The sequence below is a fragment of the Lytechinus variegatus genome, chromosome 5 (assembly GCF_018143015.1).
Source record: "Lytechinus variegatus isolate NC3 chromosome 5, Lvar_3.0, whole genome shotgun sequence".
NCBI lineage: Eukaryota > Metazoa > Echinodermata > Echinoidea > Temnopleuroida > Toxopneustidae > Lytechinus > Lytechinus variegatus.
In genome coordinates, this window is record NC_054744.1 from 41,743,943 (window position 1) to 41,766,678 (window position 22,736).

Genomic DNA, 22,736 nt, shown 5'->3' on the forward strand with positions numbered 1-22,736 from the left:
TGTACATGGTTATCAGTTATTTCGCAATCCTAGATTATGTGATGTTTCTTCAAGCTTGACTTACAATTAAGAGTATGTAAGCATCATCAATTTGGAACATGTCAAATTCCAAACTTTAATGTAATATTATAGATTCAGTTAAATCTAGAGTGGTACATCATAAAATCTGTTTTGGTTGTACATGTACATTTAGTCGGCAACCGATATGGAAACAATGAAATATAAGCTTTTATATTTGTATGCATATAGAATGCTCACATTTTGAAGTGTAAGTAAGATCTTGCTTGGCACTATTTTATTTCCAAGAGATGAGAAATTAGTTAATGTTAATATAATGCTGCCCAAATCTTACACCCCCTAACATGATTGATTAGCATGTAAAGAATCTTAAAATCTTTTAAATCCCTCCATTTTTGTCCACTAAATTGAGGTTAAAGTCATTCTCTTATGACCAGGAATTCAAGATATCTACTGTAAATCTTTATGCATATTGAAAGCACCTTTGTTATACATGTACTTCTCGGATAATTCTACAATTAGTAAACTGCATAACTGCCTGCAGAAAACTTTCTAATACATGTGCATACATATCTTTCACAAAGATTCTACGCTGAGTTATCTTTTCTTTTTGTACACAAGGTGAAAACTTGAATTTTGTTTGGGTACAATATATAGTCTTGCTAAAAGGCTTCTGTACCTCATCGTAGTGAATTTTGTTTTACTTTTTTCCTATCCCCAGTATAATTTTCAAAGAAATTTCTGTTGTGTTTATATATTCGTATGATTTTCATTGTGCCTTCGTGGGCTCTTCTCCTGCACCAAGTCGATCAAAGATTTTTTTCACAGAATTTCTCAACCTTGTACGATTTCTCGCTGAATATGATAATAGGAAATGATGCCTTGATCAAAATAATTCTTTATACAATTAGATCATCAGCGGATTTTTAGGCTGAATTTTATATATATTTGAATCATAGATGTGTACATTATAGAGCATATGGTGATGCGGTATTTAGGTGCACCATGCACTGTGGTCATTGGTAGTTTATTTGTTTTAAAAAGTATTAATTAGAGGCTATATATAAATCACACCTAAATGTATAACATGTTTTACCAGTAAGTTAAAATAGAGGCTGTGATGTAGTGATTTTTGCTGAATATGGATTTTTTTTAACAAAGATGTTTAATTTTGTATCATACTATTTGTTAATAAGCTATGTCTTCATTAGAATGTATATGGAATAAGTACATGTAAAGTAAGTGAATTGTGAAAGATTTTAACAAGAATCCTCATATATTGAGGCTTGCTGTACTTAGGAGTTCCTAATAACATCTTCAACATGTTTATTCATCAGTTGACGAACTATGTTCAGGAATGTGAAGAAAAAAAAATTCACAAATATTTACAGTTGAAATTGACTGTTGGTTCTTTCTGAGCATGATAGGATTGTGTTCTCTCAGTTTAACTGGGTTTTCACTGTACAGACTTGTGATTTAATTCAGTGTCAACTATGGAAAGCCAGTGTTTCCATTGTGCGTCTTTTGTTTGAGTATGTCGGCGCATATGAAGTGCTCTTGAAGATGTACCCATGTGCATCCCTCTTTAACTGTGCTCTTTTCGTTTTTTTAACTCGAGTGCATGCAGTACTTTTCTCAATTATAACTTATGGTGCAACTGGCCTTCCATAGCTGATTTGAATCCATCACAACATTCTATATGACTGGCCTGTTCACTCATTAAAAGAAAGGGTAGAACTCAGCATTACATGTGAATTATGTGCGTGGAAGGTGAGCTTTGTCTTTCACTTATACTATGAAAATGCTGGCAAAAAATATGACTTTGACTTGAAAAAAATTGTATTATTTATTCAACCAGATGCATTGTCTTAGTACTAATACATGTATAATGTACAACATGAACATTCTCATATTTTTTACCATGTGTAGTTTGTAAATATTCACTTGTTGGGTATGATATGGAAATGTCTATTAAGTGTACTGTAATTCATGTGATGGTATGTTCTATGTATGTTTGAATTATGTTGTCGCATACACAGTAGTGTGTAGCTGAAGTCAGTCATGTATCATTGTGAGAGCTATAACAAAATAAGCAAAGTTTGTATATTTCATAGATGGAATGAATTGTCTAGTGTCTTTTATTGGATTGTGAACAAAATTCACTTCATTATGTTATGAAAATGTGGTAAATCATGTAATAACAACCTCTAAAATATATCTGATAATTTGCAAATCCAATGCTATGATTGGAAAGAGAATATCTATTTTTTTAAAACAAACATTGCTGAACTGCCCTCTCATGTACATAGACCTTAAAATGTGCAAGCCACTTGAAAACATATATGCTGGAAGGAACTGATTGGTCATAATAACTTTTTATGCATTCTATGTCGAGTTCCAGAGCACAAAGGGAATAAAGAATAGCGCTGTACATGTAGGTGAAACTAATTTCCCCGTCTTGAAAAATGATAACATCAAAATATTTTGGAATTATTAATATTTGAACCCCATGTTTTGAATCTATTATAACATGGAACCTATAACAAAGAGAAGAATCTCTCTTTGGTGATTGGTAGAATTCATTATTAATGTAGCTGATTTATAATCCTCGAGTGGGGATTGCAGGTACATGTATTTATGTTACATGTATTTTAGTGAAAGTGGGTACAGTACACAATGTATCAAATATGTAGTTATATTGATTGGTACATGTATGCTCACTGAATTTTTGAATTATTAACAATGGTTCTGCAATGAATGAGAAAATAATATAGCCACTGAATTGCCCATATTTTGTTGAACTATTAATGCAAGTTTTGGAACGATAACTGAAATACTCTTCTTGACCATCAAAGCACGGAGAAAGAGTGCAGTGAACGGAAGAAACATCACTTTGTAAACATTTTATTTTCAGCTTCTCATAGGTTAAGCATAGACTTTAAATACACCATTGCTCAAGTTTTGACCAGGCATCAGATTACAGGCCAATGTCGATAAATTTTTTGAACATTATCTCATTCAAGAACAGTCAATGAAGAAAGGCAAAACCAAGCATTCCATTTAAAGTGTACTAAAAATATTCTTATCAATTTAGCCTAGACTTACTGTCAGCCCATTGGAATTACAGAATTCAGCAATGTGAGAACATCACACACTGTCTTAATATTTTGTGTATTACATTAAGCTCAATAGAGTCTAGTATTATAGTATATAAATGTATGTTAAAAAAATATTTTCACATTAGTTCATCTATGTTATGTACTATGAGTATCATGTACTGTGTAAATTAATTGCATAAAATTCAGGTTTCGTGAGTTATATCATATTTTATAGATGGAATATTTAGATGATTTTAATAATAAAAAAATGGGAAAGAAAGCCAATTTTGCCTGTGTTTTGTGTTATAGTCATCAAGTGAACTGAACCATTAAAGGTCAAGTCCACCCCAGGAAAATGCTGACTCGAATAGAGAAAAATTAAACTAGCATAGTGCTGAAAATTTCATCAAAATCGGATGTAAAATAAGAAAGTTTTGATATTTTTAAGTTTCGCTGATTTTCCACAAAACAGTGATATGCACAACTAAGTGAGTCAGTCGATGATGTCCATCACTCAATATTTCTTTTGTTTTTTAGTGTTTGAATTATACAATATTTCATTTTTTATAGATTTGACAATAAGGACCAACTTGACTGAACCATTTTAGTATTAAACAATGCTAATTCTACATGTTCAGGGAGGAATTAATTGTTGTATTACTTGACAATGAGTAGAAAATTAGAATATTTCATATAATAAAACACAAAAAGAAATAGTGAGTGGATGACGTCAGTCTCCTCATTTGCATACCAGCCAGGATGTGCATATAACTGCTTTGTGAAATTAAGCGAAACTTTAAAATGTCATAACTTTCGTATTTTACATCCGATTTTGATGAAATTTTCAGTGTTATGCTTGTTGGATTTTTCTCTTTGTATTCAAATCAACTTTTTGTTGGGGTGGACGTGTCCTTTAATCAGGTACATCAATTGTGAAATGTCCAATCCCATAATGAATGAATGTCTTACAATCAGAGGGTACTAACATCAAGCTTGTTGCTCTGTTTATAACAGGTTTATTTACATGAGTCTACATCTCATTCATGTTTGTGATAGCAAAAATGCAATTACAGCAAGAGATTGAAACAAATTTCAGACAATTATTTTGTGGGGTAGATACACGTATGATTTATTCTACATTAAGCAACATGTTAATTGATTTCAAACTGAGCCAAAGACATCCCTTGCATATGAACATAAAACATCAAAAGAAAATAACAAAGTCAAATCTTGAATTCATTCTCAATACTCAAAATACAGAGTGCCATCTAACAGATGCCACAGATAGGATGTGAAGTACTAGACAATCTAAATGTGGCATCATTGTATAAACCAACGAACGTAGAGGGCAGCAACACTTTGCAGTATGTGTGTCGCTGCCCTCTACGTTCATTGGTATAAACTACATTCCCATGAGGCATTGCAGGTTTTGAGCTATACAGGACATTCAATAGGTGGCACACCACACAGAATAAGGAAAATTACAAGAACCTGAATGGTGTCCTAGGGAGCGTTTCATCAACATTTTAGTCTGACAAGTTGTCAGATCTGACAGCTTCCTTGATTATGATCGGCTCAGAAGCACAGTCCATATGGTACATGTACCTGCCGGATAAAACAAGACTTGTCGGATCAAACATCTGATACGTGAAAGTCCTTTCATGAAACGCTCCCCCCATGCAAGCTATATTATGATAAATGAGAATACAATTGAATAAAATACATACACCTCTCTCCCCATAAGTATATTCAAAGAATTATTTTCACATCAAACTCAAATGAGGTATTTTCAATTTGGCTTTACTGTTTGTCAACAGATTAACTGGCCTAATGAGAACCAACTATTCAATAAATCTCCCAGTACCTCCCCCCCCCAAAAAAAAAAAAGACATCATGTCTTTCTAAATGGTTTCAAGCAAAATTTCTGTTTTTACCCCCAAATATTAAATTTTGACCAATTAAACCTTGTAAGTTTTCATTAAAAGGAAGCAGGTTAGTAAAACCAAAACATGCATATTTCAAACAACCATGTCCCATTTTAGGGTGCTCATAATTATGTATTTCTATTTGATATTTTGGTTATCAAGGGTGATAATTTTCAAATATGCTAACTATATCAGTTTTTTTACAAGTAATTTCCAGTTTATGTTTCACTTTTCCATTATCCACATACATGTGTATGTGCAAATCCAAATGTTATTTGATGACATCACAATGGATCGATTGCATGTTTTCTTTCAAATAAACCCCCTACCCCATATGTCAAAATAATTTCAGGAAATCCCACATGAACAAATTCTACACATTTTTTTCATCATACCTCTATACTTTTCAATCCAGGGAATGTATATATACACAAAAAGGGACAAAACTCTCTATTTTCTACAGATGATCTTCATAACTTAATATATCCATAAATACTTCCACGCATTAAAATAAAATATCTGAATTATTGCATCAATCACCTTTCCTTGCAAAAACTGGATTATTTCATATCATCAAGTTGTTTTGAAGAAAACACAAGCACTGTCATGATTATATACAGTTACAAATCACTTCTTCTTTTTTCTCTCTCTTTGAATGGAAATATTGATAAAAGCAATGAATTATATTCCACAAATGATTGAGTTGTATTGATTTATCACACAGAACTTGTTCAGTACAGCTCCACAAAATAGGAATACACTTACAACCAAAGAGGCAGGCAGGGAGGCACACACTTTTATACACGCACAAGTACATCATCCTTGCAAATGGAAACCAATTTGGGGAATATGAAGATCGAAAATGAACTATGATGTACATGAGTTGTTTTGCAATCCCTACAGTTGTAGCAATTATATGTACTATATACTACATAAGCCATCCATTTATTTGCAATACAGATTTCAATTCATTAGAAGAGTTCTTAGTTTACAAGCAGATGTGTACAGGTTACGGTAACTGCACTTTAGCATAACTTTGATTCAATTAATATCGTCTACATGTTTATCTCGAGTCAATGCAAATATAATTCCAATCCACAAATTTTCAACAGAATATATCATAATCCAAGTCATATACAAATCGAAGTCAATCTACATTTACTAAATTTACAAGTATTTCACTAGTGATGTTGTATCAAAGCTTTCAGCCAACCAATTTCAACAAAACATACTTAAATTCAAGGTTTCAATTAGTTAAAGAACAAGTTTGACTGTCTAAATTTTATTAAATATTCATAAGTGTATTATTCATTCAACTGAAATCAGTGGACACAATCAGCAAAGTATTCATGCAGAACTGTCAATATTGGTAAAATAGTCAATAACCAAATAAAATGTTAGTCCATCTAGTCTAGATCTCTTTCAATTAGTAAAATTTCAGCTACCATATTCCTCTCAAAAGTGCTATACATAATTAAAACAATAAGACTTTAAAACAATGAAAGTTAACCATACAAAACACATGAGATATGAATTATTTTCAAAAAAGCAAAAGGACTTTCAACCATTTTTCCAGCAACCCTCCACATAATGAGTTAAGTGGGACCAATTTACAATGAAATATAAACAAATATCTATGTATGTGTTAAAAAATGGAAAGCATGAGACATCAATATCACTATAAAAATTAATAAGAAACAAAAATATACACACAAAAACGAAAGCCATCAAAAGGCACTTAAAATCCTACACATTCACTATAGGAGATTTTTTTATATTAGAAAAGTCTGCAAAACAGGACCTATGTTAAGCTAAAAATTAATTGCATCTTTAATTACAAGTAACACTTACACTATACATGTATACAAAAAATACTGTTCTAAGCAAGATAAACATAGTCATACATAAATTCAATATCAACTATGATAGTGCCATTGAGTAAAGCTCTCTGGTAATGATCACATTCATAGAAAGATGATCTCCAACAATCTAAGAAAAAAAAACTACCTTTTTTTTTTTAGTTCTGCTCTAACCTACGACTACATTTATTAGTACCTATGTGATAAATCATATTCCCTATGAAAGAAATACACAGATATATAGCAATGTAATGAGAGAATGACATTTTCATTCTTACAGAATCATTATATAATCAAAATAAATTGGGCAGCAAACAGCATGGACAGAATACTTGGATGGATGATAATGAATACAAGACCATTGACCCAATAGTATGACACAGTACATTTGATGAGAGGGACATGCAACAGAGATATGAGCTTCAAAGAAAAATATACCAATAATCAGAAAAACGATGGCATTGATTACCCATAGAGTGGCATTTCGCTGTTTGTAAGTTACGCACATTTTCATGTACAGGGGCCGCAGAACAGTTTTCAAAGTGGGGGGGGGGCTGACTGTGCAAAAAATCACAATCATATGGTCATTTTTACGTTTTTGTACACCGTTTTGGAAAAAAGTGGGGGGTAGGCTGGGGGCTTTTTACTAAAGCATTGAAATGGGTCCTCATTTTATAAATCCATCAAGATCATCTCAAAACCATCTCCAGTCATAAGTAAAATGATATTTGAGGTAAAGTTCTCTTATGGGGTGTATCATTTTATTTGGATCCCCTTATCCAAAATTCATAATTCCTTAATCCATTAAAAGAGCAAAAAATATAAAGTCAAACTGCTCATATTGGTAATTGTACACAAATCCAGCCAAACACACAGACAAGCAAAACACTAAATGCAGATGTCAACATCTAACCCTAAAACCTTAACTCACTTTTCAGAACCACAATCCCTTTTGTCTGAAGAGTCTGATTGCACTGATATTTTCCCCCACTCCCACAATTTCTAGAATCGCAACCCAATATCACAAAAATACAATTCCATGTCATTTGACATTATCTTGCGCTTTTTTTAATGCTTCAGTATCCAATATTTAAGGATCAAAAGCATAGCAATTTGGTTGATTCCTCAGTATCTGTCACAGTTCCATTTGATATTCTACATGTACAGTACATACATAAACATGTACACTGTGTTTTCTACCACTTACAATAATCATTACATCCCAAATGTGAAATCATACGGTTGTCAAGCACATGAAACCGGTAGTCATAAACCATGTGTAAATTTCTCAATATAAAAAGTAGGTGGGTTTCACAGCATTCATTTTCTTTAATGAATTTTCAGATTTACATACAATTTCTAAAAGTGGATTCAAAGTGCTGAGCATTAGCATCACCAATAATACAGGAGTCAACAGGTTTGAGAGCCTTGTCCTGCTGATAGGAAAACTGTTGATACCAATCTACATTACTCCTAAAATTTTACCTACACAACGCCACACACATACACACACACACACACACAATTATTATAAAAAGTTCAAGATTACAAATGTGTATGTCCACCTTTACATCACAGGTTTATCGTTAAGATTAAACTCTGCCGCAGATATCACATTCACAAAGAAAGAGGAACTAGAAATTGAAAATGAGAGTTCTACCAATAACTGTAAAAGAAACAAAGGAGAAAGACATATTGATATAATAGTCACATAGTTATAATGAGCATACGGTGAACGAGAGATAAAGAGTCAGGTTTCCAAGATGAAATAGATAGAGGCCAAGTAAACAAGAGAGAAGGAAAGAGAGAGAGAAAAAAGGGCAAAAAGAAGAGATAAATATTTAATCCACTATTAAACTAATGAAATGGGCATCAAGAAGTTCTTTAAAAAGCAAGCATTCGTTGTTCATTATTTCATATAGAATTAAATACAGTTCATAAAAGCAAGTTTAATCTGTTGTCATAGCAGCTAGTATTTTCTCTTTGAAGAGTAAAAATAATTGTCAGCTTTACGCTAGTATTCTAGCTAGCTAATGTTAATTCATTTTTTGCACAAGTTGATTTTTTACTACTATACCTACATGTACAAATACTGCCAATTAAAAACACCATTAATACGACGACATAATGTTATAAACAGCATAGAAGAGTTTCAGTTCAGTCTTACAGTTACCACTCAGTTTTTAAAGACTCGTAATCTTGGCAAGTATTGAACATTTAGCATTTGTAATTTCAATACAAATCTTGTTATCAGTCAATTAGAGCTGATTTCACTTTTTGATAAAAATGACAGAAAAATAATTTGATGTATGAAATCTTAAATCATAGAGCTTAATTTTAAGGAATTAATATCTTATGCCATTCTCAAAATGCTTTTTCTTATTAAGTGTACGGTAAAAATTGATTTCTAAATACACAGCTTATGATAAATCTTTTACATTAAAAAGTGAAAAACAGGAATCATAATGGCCTGTTTCATTTTAAAAATTCTAAAAACTTCATATTTCTAGAAATCATGAAAATGGTAACGCCTTACCATAACATAAATTTTGGTGTTATTATAAACTGTGTACCAAAAAAGGGTCAAAATGCCGCTAAACATTACAGCAATATAAATCTAATTTGTGCATGGAAATCACATCGCTGATATTTCAGAGGGCCTACACAAGATAAAGTTTGCTACGGTAATGAACTAACTAACTAAAACGTAGATGACTGCTCGTCCCTTGGATAGCGTCATGACTTGGTATTCTTCTCTTCAATCTGTTGCAGCATACAGAGAAGGGCTGTGCGTAGACCCTTGGCTAGGTCAATACCAGAGTATGGCTGGTTTAGTGGGGGTACGTGTATAAAGACAGAGCTGTCTGAAGATTGGTGTAAAGATAAGTAGTAGCAATAACCACACAGGTATCTAAATCACATGAGAAAGTAAAGACAAGATATACAATTAGTATTCTAAGAATGAGTTGGAATTGTTTCTAGTCCAGTCCTTGATTCAAGCTACCTACAATACGGCTAGCAGCTTTATAGATGAATCAGCGATCCCGACACTGAGATTGTTTTTCAGTTCAAAATTAGCAAACTGTAATTAACAATGCAAGACTTACGAGTATTTCATTAAAATTACAATCTTCCTGAATTGATATTTGTGCAGATACATGTAATCAAGTATTACTGAACATCCTGTGAGAGTTTCAGGTCACATGATCAAGGTCAAAAGTCATGTAAGGTCAAGGAACTTTGGCCATGTTGGTTTTTTTTTTGTTGAATTACCATCATATCTCTGTAAGTGTATTGGTCTAGTTCATAAAACGTGGACATAAGAGTAACCAAGTATCACTGAACATCTTGTGCGAGTTATAGTAGTTTTCAAAGTCAGCACTGCTGCTACATATAAATATTAGCCAGAGAAGATTACAGGACAAATTGAGGTTTATTAAGTAGATGCATAAATTGAAAATCAACATTACAAACTGGAATGAGCATTGTGAAATTCAAACTGCCATAGTACTAACTGTAATTGGAAATTAGAATTGAGAGTTAATTTCAAATTGGAAAAACACTTGAATTTGGATTTAAATCTCAAATAAGACTGACTTGGAATTGAAGTTGAAAATTACAATTAAATTGTAATTGAAACTGAAATAAAATTTTAAAAAAATAAGATAAAATAAAATGAAATGAAATAAAATAAAGATTGATTTTAAATTTCAATTGATTGCATCATTCTATCCCAGTCCCATACATTACCTTCCAGCGTTGTATGATACAACAGCCTTGACAGGGCAGTTCTCCTTCCTGTTCACTTCATCACTCACCAACGCCATGTTGATATGACTCAAGATACAGTCTGGCCCACCAATGATGCAGTTAAAATCCTGCAAATTTACATCACAAAAATGGGTAAAATATTGAGAAAAAAATCTGCCACATACAGTATACAGTGAATCATAACAAGACAATAAATTATTTCAATAAAAGTAAATATCATAGTTTTATGGTTATATTCATCAAAATACTTTTATATTTATATGTAGGTATGAACAATTTTCTTTTATAATTTCAAAACATTTCTGTGTGTATTATAAATAATTGGATCAAGGTGAAAATCAAACTAGCTGAGTATACATATGGTGTATACATGTAGTACATGGTACATGTATATTGTGTATTCATTAAAACATACCTTTGCTTCCGGACACTTGCTAGTCACATCTGGTTTGTTGTATCCTTTGTTGTGACCTTGTTGCTCCAAAGTTAGTTCTGAGGCAACACTAGAAACTCCAACATGAACCATTAACTGTTGCACAATGACAAGAAAAAAATGAAATATATTACTCAGACACCTGTAATGTCTACCATAGGTTAATAATAAATATGCTTCGTAAAAAAATATATATCAATTTGAATATGTTACACAAGCCTTTGATGATTTATTCATCATGTTTTAGGTTCTCTAGCACTGACATAAATATTGATTTTGATCATAATAGAACAAGCACACATCAGTAGCAATAATGCGTGCATTGCAATTTACATGAATGATGCAGAGATGCCAAGTTCAAAGACCAGCTATGCGTGAGATTTTCTGTGAATCTGAGCGAGATCACAGACATTGTGTACAATGTATATGGGGATAGGCTGTGATGGTTGCATGAGACAGAGATTTGAGGGGATGAACAAGAGTCAAAAATGCTTGAGTCTCACGCATAATGCGTGAGACTTGGTAGCTCTGATGATGAAAGGACACAGAAAAGTACATGCAATTACATGTAGGTTATATACCTGATCTGATCAAGTACTATGATAGGGGTTTCATTCATGAACCTTGGATGTATAACAAAAAAAATAAAGGCTAGAAACAATGAAATATCTCTCATGATTTTGTAGGGTCATAACTTATATGTAATACACATGATGAACTTAATACATTATAATTTATCAACTACTAGTATCAAACATACATGGACATGCACATTTAATTGAACAATGGGAAACAGTGCAATGACCTTCATTGTGTTTATTGTTCTTGTACTATCATGACTTTCTAGAATATTGAAAAAAATAAAGCCTACATAGCACGAAGTGAATTTGTGGGAATATTTGCACATAATTGAAACGGCCTTGCTGGCTCATGCATACTACATGAAGGCCTATATGTATTATTGTGCAGAATAGAGAGAAATTTGATTTGTTCTTCATTCAAATGACACTAAAATGAAAAAGAAAATTGAATGACACAAAACAGATAACATGTAATCAATCTTACAATATTTATAGACTTTAATTCTAATTATCCCTGTGCTGTTGAATGGAAAGTAGCCTAAAAGGGCATCAAATTTCAAGCTCTAATACCTTTTATGGTTTCAGGTATCAGAAAATGTGACAGAATAATGATCAGCATACAGTGAACAGATATCATGCAATGGCCAGGACAAAATTTAATCTCCATACTGTCAAACAAATGCAGGTACATGTACATTGTGTCCTGCATATTACAGGGTACATGTATTTGTTTTTTCCCTGGTGACTGGGAGACCACATGCAATGTTTATTACTGATACAATAATTCACGCTTTGCTTTTGATAGATTGTGGCCTTTGATCCTTCATACTACATGTACAATGGAATAATAAATTCCAATTATCTGCATTTCTTTCATTTTGTCTCCAAAATTACTTACTACAGGATTGTATTCCTTCCACAGAGCCGGCACTGTAATGTCGACGACGTCGTACACAACTGGTACCTCCTTGACTACAAGCTCTATATCCTCATTCAAACCCAATTCTTTCAGTTCTTGGACCGCTACCCAACTTGCATTCACCTCATGCTCACCAAAAGGACCAAACCCTGAAAATAAAAACAGAACAAATTTAATTGCAAGTTCCATCATAGGCTTTGCCTTTTATACACAAATGTTTTATGTACATGTACGTAGAGGTGTAGCATTTTAGTGGACATCTCCGGACTCCATGTACATGTACATCACAATTTATGAGTATTTATTGAAATGCTAAAGCACCAGACTTTACTACTGTAAATACAGCCAATGTCCAGAGTCCATGGACAAGAGACAAGTGAAAATCTGTTCCCAAAAAATATTTGTAAATGTTAATCAATACCCCAATTATAGCCCTTGATGAAAATGTAGGAGTGTCCCACAAAATTTTGAATATATTCAGGTCAATATTATCCTTCCACTGCTTGGTCAGGATTGACACCACTGCATTGTACACATGAATGAGTGAGATGTCACTGAATGTGACTTTTTGATTCCATACTAACTTGCTATTAGCTACATGTACAGTGTACCCTTCTCTCAGATGTGAGAGACTCAAAGAGCAGCCACACTGTATGAATCACTAATCACTTGCCTCCTACTTATGTGCAAGATGAGTAAACATCTTTAGAGATAATCCTGTATGCAGTGCTGCCACACTCACAAGAGAAAATCTTTTCATACACCCAGTATCGACATGAAAATTTGGAATGATACGATTTACAAAGCAACATAATACATGACATTGCATTCTGATAAGTGGTGCTTACTCACTGTACATGGACATTTGCCTCGCTTCTGCTACATGTAGGCAGGTGAGACAAAAATGAACCCCCAAAAAATTGCATTTATATAACAATGAAATTCTTATGATACGGTGATTTGGTAGCATTGTAAGATCATTTGCATCCCATCTGTCTTATTGTGAAATTAAGCAACTTTTTAAAATGATGTCCACTTTTTAGTTTGTTTGATTTTTTAAATTTTCTCTATTCCATTCCAATCAACTTTTTATTGGGATTGACCAGACTGGGGAGAGGGTTATTTCATACCGACATCCTGAGGAGGAAGGGGGTGAGAAAACATTCTATTTCAATGCAACCCTTGAAGGTAGAGATACCAATGTACCAGTATACATGTACATGTATGAATATCATTCACTCCTTTATAATTTTTCAGCTGTAATTCATTCCTTAGTTTGAAATTACATGTAAACTGAAAATAGTGAATATTGACAATTAAAACAGGAAAATTTACTAAATATTCACCAGATCAGGCAGAATTAATATAGACTGGGCTATTTTGACACCTATAAAAAAAGAATGAGGGGCTGATTCAGCCCCCCCCCTTATGATCTCGGCCGTCGATTGCGTCATCGCGACCAAAATCGGCACATGCGTTACCCATGGCATAATCTCCAAAACTATGAGATCAAATTTTGCAAAAATTTCATTGCTAATTAATTACATGTACATGTATGCTAATTTATGCATAAAATCAAGATTTTAAAGAAAACAAATTATGAAATGTGACAGTGAGAACTTTCTGAAATGCAAACTAATGTGAAATGTTGAGGGGTGTACACAAACAAATTTTCGCACAAAAATAAGATTAAGTGTTTTTTATTTAATTCTCAATAAAAAATATACAGTAGCTTCAACTTGGTTCCATAACTCGGGAAGTGTCCACTCATAAGTCCATTTCATTTGTAGAACTGAAGGCGGCTATAAAGAAATTCATAAATCTACATTCATGTGCGTACCTGCTTATTGGAGGCTACTGTTCCATGTATATGCAAGGCGTACTTTTGGGAATATAATTTACAGAAGATAATTTACAGTAACAAAATATGCCATATTTTTCATCAAAACTTTACTGAAATACAGTGTAATGCTCAGTATTGTACCTTTCTTCACAACTTACCTTTTCTCCCAATATATTTCACTTAATACATGTGTAAACTGCCTCTTTTATCACATCTATCAGTAGATCATGTGTTCTTTCTATAGGAGGGCATGTTATGATGTAATACAGAATGTTAACCCTAAATCTCCCGGGGTACTGTACATGTATATTGATTCTTGTCATTCCTGGGGGGGGGGGGGCCATTATGGCCTCTCCCCCTTAAGATCTCGGCTTAAGGATTGCGCGATCACAACAAAAATTTGCATGATGGTAGAGAATGACGTTATCTATGCAGATGCATTGGTAAATTTCACTGAATTAATTTTTTTTTATTTATTTTATATGAATTAATTATGCTAATTTATTCATGAAATCATACTTTTTGCTCACTAAATAAAGCTCCTAGAATGCTATTTTTTGTGAAATATTCTTTATAGCATTCCTAACAATTTTCAATGAAAAAGTTTCTGGTACCAAGACTGATGTCTTATGTATTTTATTGTTTTTCTTAAATTTCTTATGTATTTCTTTGTTTTCTCCTATTTGTTTTTTATTGTTTTTTCGATGGAAATCATTCCAGACTTGTTTCTGATGATAAACAAGGCAAAATTAATTAAGTTTAATCAGTAAAAGTAGAAATAATGATACATATGAATTTTGGCTAAATACATAATTTGCATTGGATTTGTACATGAAATCACGTTTATGAGCAATTTTGGGATGTACTTACATCATGTTGCGTAATGTCGTAACCGCGTACCCGGGCGTCACAAATTTGGTCTCAAAAATTTTTAAATGGGGAGGGGCCTATAATCAGGGGAGACACCAACATTTAAAAATTATAACATGATCTAACAAGTTGTAGAGGATGCTACCATAAACCCCTACGATGATACGTCACAATACAGGGGCTGCGGAACGGTTTTCAAAGTGGGTGGCGGGGGGCTGACCATGCAAAAAATCACAATCGTTCGGTCATTTTTACATTTTTGTACATGCTTTTGGAAAAAAGTGGGAGGGGGGCTGAAGCCCCTCCCCTACCCCCCCCCTCCACTTCCATGGCCCCTGCAATACATCGTGCTCACCATGAATATACGATATCAAAATTGTGTGTGGAGTGGCTAAATGATGGATAGTAAAACAGCATAACACCATAAAATTCACCTAACAACAACTTTTGCCCAACTTTGTATTTGCACAATCTGAAAAACGACTCTTGTAACTTTCAACAAGTGGAATGCCTCTGGCCATTGGCGGCGGAAGCCAAAAATTTTAGGAGGGGACAACCCAAGAAAAAAATTTGACAAGCAAAAAAAAAAAAAGTTCTCAACCTAAAAATTTTAGGGGGGACACGTAGGAAAATAAATTGACAAGCAAAAAAAAAAAAAAAAGGTCATCAACAATAATTTTAGGGGAGGACCGTCCCCCCCTCCTCAAATTTAGGGGGGGACCCGTCCCCCCTGCTTCCGCCGCCTATGCCTCTGGCCGTCTCACCTGCATCACGCGATTCAACATAGCAGCAGTGTTGACTTTGAAAACTACTATAACTCGCACAAGATGTTCAGTGATATTTGGTTACTCTTATTTCCACGTTTTATGAACTAGACCAATACACTTACAGAGATAGGATGGTAATTCAACAAATACCCCCAATGTGGCCAAAGTTCATTGACTTCACATGACCTTTGACCTTGATCATGTGACCTGAAACTTGCACAAGATATTCTTTGATACTTGATTACTCTTATGTCCAAGTTTCAAAAGTCAGATCAATAAACTTGCAAAGTTCTGATGGTAATTCAACAGATACCCCCATTATGGCCACTCCTAGTACCAATGAGGTCCAAACATTAACATGTATGGACCTCATAGGCGACATTACCCAAAAATATGGGTTAGACAATGCTGTTCTGGGGTGGTATTCTGAGGTCATTTTATCTTTAAAATATTTTATTTTATCTCTTAAAATGAAATTGGTATTCTGAGATGAGATTTTATCTCTCAGATAAAATTTTAGATTTTATCTTGCGTATAAATTTTATCTTGCGTATCTACAGATGATACGCAACAGAACAATGCCTGCGTAGACATACTCATCGCGTATCTGGCCATTGCAACGCGGATGATGTGCTTGCGCCCATGTTACTTTGAAGAAAAAATAAAATAAACTTAAAAGAGGGTAGGGGCTATTTTATCTCCGCGACGTTGATTTCATCATTATTTCTACGTGAATTAACCCCAAATGGTGACATGAAAATGAAGAAAAATTATATATTTATTGAGAATAACACCTTAACGTTGTTCCTGTACAATCAGAGAGTATTTCATAAAACTTTTCTTGACTAATATTGTCTTTGAAATGATGCTTGAAAAGATGCGATAAAGACTTCGAAAAAGATGAGAGTATTGTTCTTTTTGTTAAAAGAAATCTCGGTAAAGACGCGTAAGCGTATAGTGCAAGCGTATTTAAAGTCAATAAATTGACCCAATCTCACCCCTTTGCCACACCTCCTGGCGGAATGGATTTTAATTGGTTGAGTGATATGAGAGAGCTATAAAAGCGCGTTTCTAATTGGATATTGATTAAAAAATAGGTGTGTCTTATAGAGATAAAATGAAGATAAAATGGTTCTCAGAATACCAATTCGGAGAGATTTTAAGGGTATTTTATCTCACTGATTTTAACGGAGATAAAATATTTTATTTTATCTGAGATAAAATGGATCTTAGAATACCACCCCTGATTTCCAACCCAAGACTTTGGTAAATGTACGCCTTAATACAAATTGGAGTTACGTGATATGACTTTCATTTGTTGGGGAGACATTAAAAGTATTAATTAAGTAGTTCAAATTAAAATATATTATCATTAAACTTACATTTCAGGCCCTTTTTGTTGATTTTCGGTGAGCGTTCCACACAGCTGCGACGAGTGATCAACTCCGAAGTGATACGCGAACTGGTCAGCTGATCGGTAGATTATCTTTTTGTCAGACGTTCATAATTTATGTAAAGCGTATCAATCTTCAGTATCTTGATTCCAAAGTATCAGTATTGCAGATAAATGTCATTATTGATTGGAATCAGTGGCGGATCGGGGGGGGGGGGGGGGGGTGGGGGTGGGGGTGAGCATTTCTGCCCGATCCCCCTATTGAGATTTGTAGTAAATATTTTGGAATTAAATACGTTGTTCATACTAGTTATGCGACCCCTCCCTTATGATGATCACAGCATTATTTGTAATGGGGATATTTCGTTCATAATTATTCTTGTCTCTTCTTTCTCCTTTTTAGCCTTTTTTTGCTTGTTAAAACCTTTTTTCCTTTTTTTTGGGGGGGGGGGCTCGCCAAATTTTACGTGGGTCAAAATTACCTTCATTTTTTTAGTGACAATCTTTTTTTCATTTGTCCAGTTCTACGCGAGACAAAATTACCTTCGATCATTATTATAGTTAAAAACTTTTTTTTATTTTTTATTTATTTATTTATTTTTTTTGGGGGGGGGGAGGTTGCCAAATATCACGCGAACGTTTGTCAGCTTTTACTGTTTTATTCGACTTATAATCAAATATTAAATGGGGCTTACCACAGTTTTTTTTTAAGTCAATTCATAAGAATATTCCTCCTCGGGATTTGAGCTTTCTTTCATGAAATATCAATTTTTTTCATGATTACCAAAAATACTTAAAATTTTTTATCGGTGTATGCCTATAAAGCTTTAGCTCATGCGTTGCGCCTGCCATATTTTAATGCTGATCAACTTTATGCTTTTAATGAATTCCTAAAAACAATAAATTCTCAGATCATCAATTTTGTCGCAATCGAATAATTCGATTGCGTCTCGCTATCAGTTTTGAATATTCATAAAAAATATCAGCTCGTGCTTTTTGCTCATAATATTTTGATTAGTAAATTCTTCTCTTATATAATCGAGTCGGATAGATAGATAGATAACTAGAGAGAGAGAGTTGGGGGGGTCCCTCAGCTACTTGTCCTCGCTTATTTGTTATTATTTGTTATTATGCTCATGTTGTGAGAGCTTTGTGTTTTCACATTTTTTTCTTTTTCAACCTTTTTAATGTCTCGGAGCTTCCCTCTATTTCTTTACACTATATTATAATGTAGTCCTGTTTCAATCAAAGTGGCGGCGGAAGCCCCAAATTTTAGGAGGGGACAACCTAAAAAATTTTGACAAGCAAAAAAAAAGGCTCTCAACCCAAACATTTTAGGGGGGACGTAGGAAAATAAATTGACAAGCAAAAAAAAAAAGGTCAACAACAAATTTAGGGGGGAACGTCCCCGCTTCCGCCGCCTATGGTTTCAATTCTTTTTTTGTTCTCATTTCAATGAAAACATCATTATTAAACTGACGTACATGTAGAAGACTTTATTACGAAATTTTGACATTGTTTTGTTTCATTTGTTTGGCTTTCTTTTTTTCTTCTCCTCATCTTCTTTTTCTTCTTACTTTTTCCCTTTCCTTATTTTCTCTTCAGTATTTCATTCAGGTATCCGCCAATTTATACAACACCAAGCATATAGAGGCGGATAATCAGTGAGGGAGCATGACGGTGTGCCGCTCTAAAAAAAGGAGGAATATTGGAAGAAAAAAAAAAGAAGAAGGGATGGGGAAAAAATAAAGAAAAAAAAAAGATGATGATGGCAATGACGATGATGAAAATTATCTTGGTGATGATGATGGTTGTGGTGACGGTTGTGGTGATGATGATGGTGATGCTAATGATAGTGGTGATGATGATGATGACGAGATGTAATTTTGTTATTTTGTCTTTGAAAAAATTAAGTAGTGCAAAGTTGAATTCATTTAAAGTTTATTATGAAAATAGCAGAAAAAAAATTGGTATGCGTTTGAGGAAAATCCATCCCCCACCAATCTTTTTCAAAGGTAAGATTTTTTTTTTTGCCCGGGGGGGGGGGCCACTTCCATTCACGAGTGGATACCATGCACGACCATGGGGTCTCGAAAAGCACCCTAAACACGTAATTTCCATATTCTGAAAATGCACCCCTTAACAAGTATTGGCGTGTGAAACCCTACCCTTAACAAGTATTGGAAACAAAACGATACTCTTGGCAAATATTCCCTGAAATGAACCCCTAAACAAGTACAGGAATGTTTTATTGTTACGGGTCCTTCGGTCGTCGGCTTTACCTTATTTGGTTTAGTATGACCCCACCTTCTACACCTCGCGCAAATCGGACTCTAAACACGAAGTGTTGGAGCAAAAAGGACATCCTTTATAAAACATTTTGATTTTGTTTTATCATCCCCGCAAATTAGACCCTAAACACGACGGTTTTCCTAGCGAATTAATAGATACCCTTTTTTCGTTATTTTTGTGTTTTTGACACCCTTATCACGTTACGTAGGTAACGTGCCCTATCGTGAAAAGGACATCCTTTTTACGTTTTTTTTGGTCGCGCATGGTATCCACTCGTCAATGTAAGTGCCCCCCCCCCCGGCCCCCCGGGTTTTTTTGTGACGGCGTAGGCCTTTGCAAGCAGCTATTATTATGGTAAAAAAGTAAATGAAATGTCAAGAAATACATGATAATGATTTTTATGGTACATTTTAGTAGGCCTATATCAATTCATACTTGTTATCAAAAAGAAAAAAGTGGGTCGTTACGGACCATTAAAAATGGGAAATTTGGGCATTTTATATTTAGGATAGAGCAACTGCTCGTTATAGACGTCACAATAAATCAAGCATTCTAAATTCTATCAACTCCATTTTTTGTCAAATAACACCTTCATCGATATTTTGAAATGATTTTTCTCATATTTTCATCATCTTTTTATCAGGGTGAAATTCCCCTTTAATTTACAAAACAGATTCGCAAACAATATCAAGAGTAGTGGGAGGCAAGGGTGGAAATCTAAGGTAGGGGACCAGGGGCTGGAAAACAGGCAAAAAAAACAAAAACAAACTAACAAAAAAAAAACAAAAAGGAAGGTTTATCACCCCCAAAAGAAGGTCGTCTCGTCCAAAATACATGTTTTACTTCGATTTAAATGATGTAGGCCTATTTCTTTCCATCATATATAAAAGAACAAAAATAGTAGGGGGACATTTGATAATGTGCCCCTACTATTTTGGGTTAGGGGGAAGTGTCCCCCTGGGATTTGCGCCCATGTGGGTGGGGGGTGCTGCACCTCCTTTCGGAATCATTATGGAACAGTGTGAATAGTCGCTGTGATTTCGATCTCATACCTATAAAAAAAATAGAACAAAAGAACGCCTTGACCACAGGCCAAAATGCCTAACAATTTTTCCGCGGCATTAACAACTCTCGTAAGGGGCGCTCCATTTATAAATAGAGTTGCATGTGTAGCTGTCTATGGCAACAGAATCCATCGCAGAATTGAAGCCAGAAGCGTGGGAATTTGGCAGAAAATTCAAGAAAAGAACCGGTGAGTACCGATTTAAGAGTAATTACATATTCATTAACATTTATTGAATCATAAGAATAAAGATTTTTTACGGAAAGAAAGCTTAGTTCTAAGCTAGGGCTGCCCAAATGCGCGTGAGTGGAGTCTCAGTTTCTTAACACGGGTAAGTATTGCGGTGTCGCCTAGAGTGATTATGGCCAAAGTTCATTGACCTTTGACCTTGGTCATGTGACCTAAAATGCGCACAGGATATTCAGTGATACTTGATTACTCTTATGTCCAAGTTTTATGAACTAGACCAACATACTTTCAAAGTTATGATGGTAATTCAACAAATACCCCCAATTCGGCCAAAGTTCATTGACCCTAAATGACCTTTGACCTTGATCATGTGACCTGAAACTTGCACAGGATGTTCTGATATATCATGAATTATGAAATAAATTGGTTTAAATGCTAGTTAACAGATATTTGTTTATCATACATTTAAGAAATATCCCGCATAAAGCGCATCAAGATGGGCGACACGAAAGACGGTCCTTTTTCCTTGGCTTGGAAAGACCCTTTCGTGCAATCGGCCCCGGGCTAGGAAGCCAGGGGCCGATTGCACGAAACGGTCTTTCCAAGGACCGTCTTTCGTGTCGCCCATCTTTTATGATACGCTATATATAGGCGGGGTGTTTCTGAAATTTATGACAAAGAATAAGATTCGTAAGCTTGCTTTTATTTTAAATCAAATTTTTATACAATTTCATGATATATCACATCATTTTATAAACAAATATTTTGTTTATTTTAATGGACGAATGAAATATGTTTGCAGATGATTTATTTAAAATGCGTTTCACATGGCGCATCATAAAGATGGGCGACACGAAAGACGGTCCTTGCAAAGACCCTTTCGTGCAATCGGCCCCAGGGCTAGGGCAGTGCCTGGATCGGGCAGCTGTCAGAGGAGTTAGCCGGAGCCAAGGCGTAGCGGGACGCTCTGTGAGGGATGTGCTCAAAACAATCAATGATTGAATGAATGACAATGCAAATCACGACAAAGGTAACTCAAATAAAACGTCATTAATAATACATACCGGTGACAACGACGGTTTTCTTTTTATCTCTCATCTTCACAAGATCGTTGCTCCTTCAAAAAATTGCAATTTTATGTAAATGATTCCAAATTGAGAGTAAACATCCAATTAAATATAAACAAATAACCCCTCGCTCGGTCTCGGCGATCTTGTGTAAATAGTAAACGTACGGGCCGCGCCGGTAAATGACGCGCGCGCTGGCGCTGGCGCTGGCCTGGCGATTCCACGCGCGCAGCAGCACAGCTCTAGCTACAATGTAGCTTAGCAATATAGAGTAGACTATAGGCGGATCCAGAGTAGACTATTGGCGGAGCAAAAAAAAAATTAAAAAGGGGAAAAGAAAGGAAAAAAGAAAAGAAGGGAAAAGCCCGGGGAAATGAGAGGAGAAAAGAAGGAAGACAAGCATAAGAGGAGGAAGATGAGTGAATAAAATACGATGAGGGGAAGACTTTGAAAATAATTTTTAACAAAATCTTTCATGTTGGGATATAAATTTTTCGCTCGCGCTTCGCGCTCGCATTGCCTTTTAGGTGATATCTTGCTCAATATGGACCTTAAACTATCAAATTTTTAAATCAATATACAAAACATATTACAGCTGGGAAATTGAACTTTCATTATTCTGTTTTATTTACAAATTGATTTTTAAAA

At 34.4% G+C, this 22,736-nt stretch overlaps 1 protein-coding gene across 1 annotated transcript; it reads right to left on the reverse strand.

The window, feature by feature from the left end:
* Positions 1-8,408: 8,408 nt before the first annotated feature.
* Positions 8,409-22,240, reverse strand: LOC121416187 (pyroglutamyl-peptidase 1-like). The gene is made up of 5 exons (XM_041609672.1): positions 22,086-22,240; positions 12,584-12,753; positions 11,087-11,200; positions 10,651-10,778; positions 8,409-9,811 (listed from the first exon to the last, which is right to left on the reverse strand). Exons 1-5 carry the CDS (start codon positions 22,117-22,119, stop codon positions 9,637-9,639), a joined length of 621 nt encoding a protein of 206 aa, XP_041465606.1. The 5' UTR covers positions 22,120-22,240; the 3' UTR covers positions 8,409-9,636.
* Between the last annotated feature and the right edge of the window lie 496 nt (positions 22,241-22,736).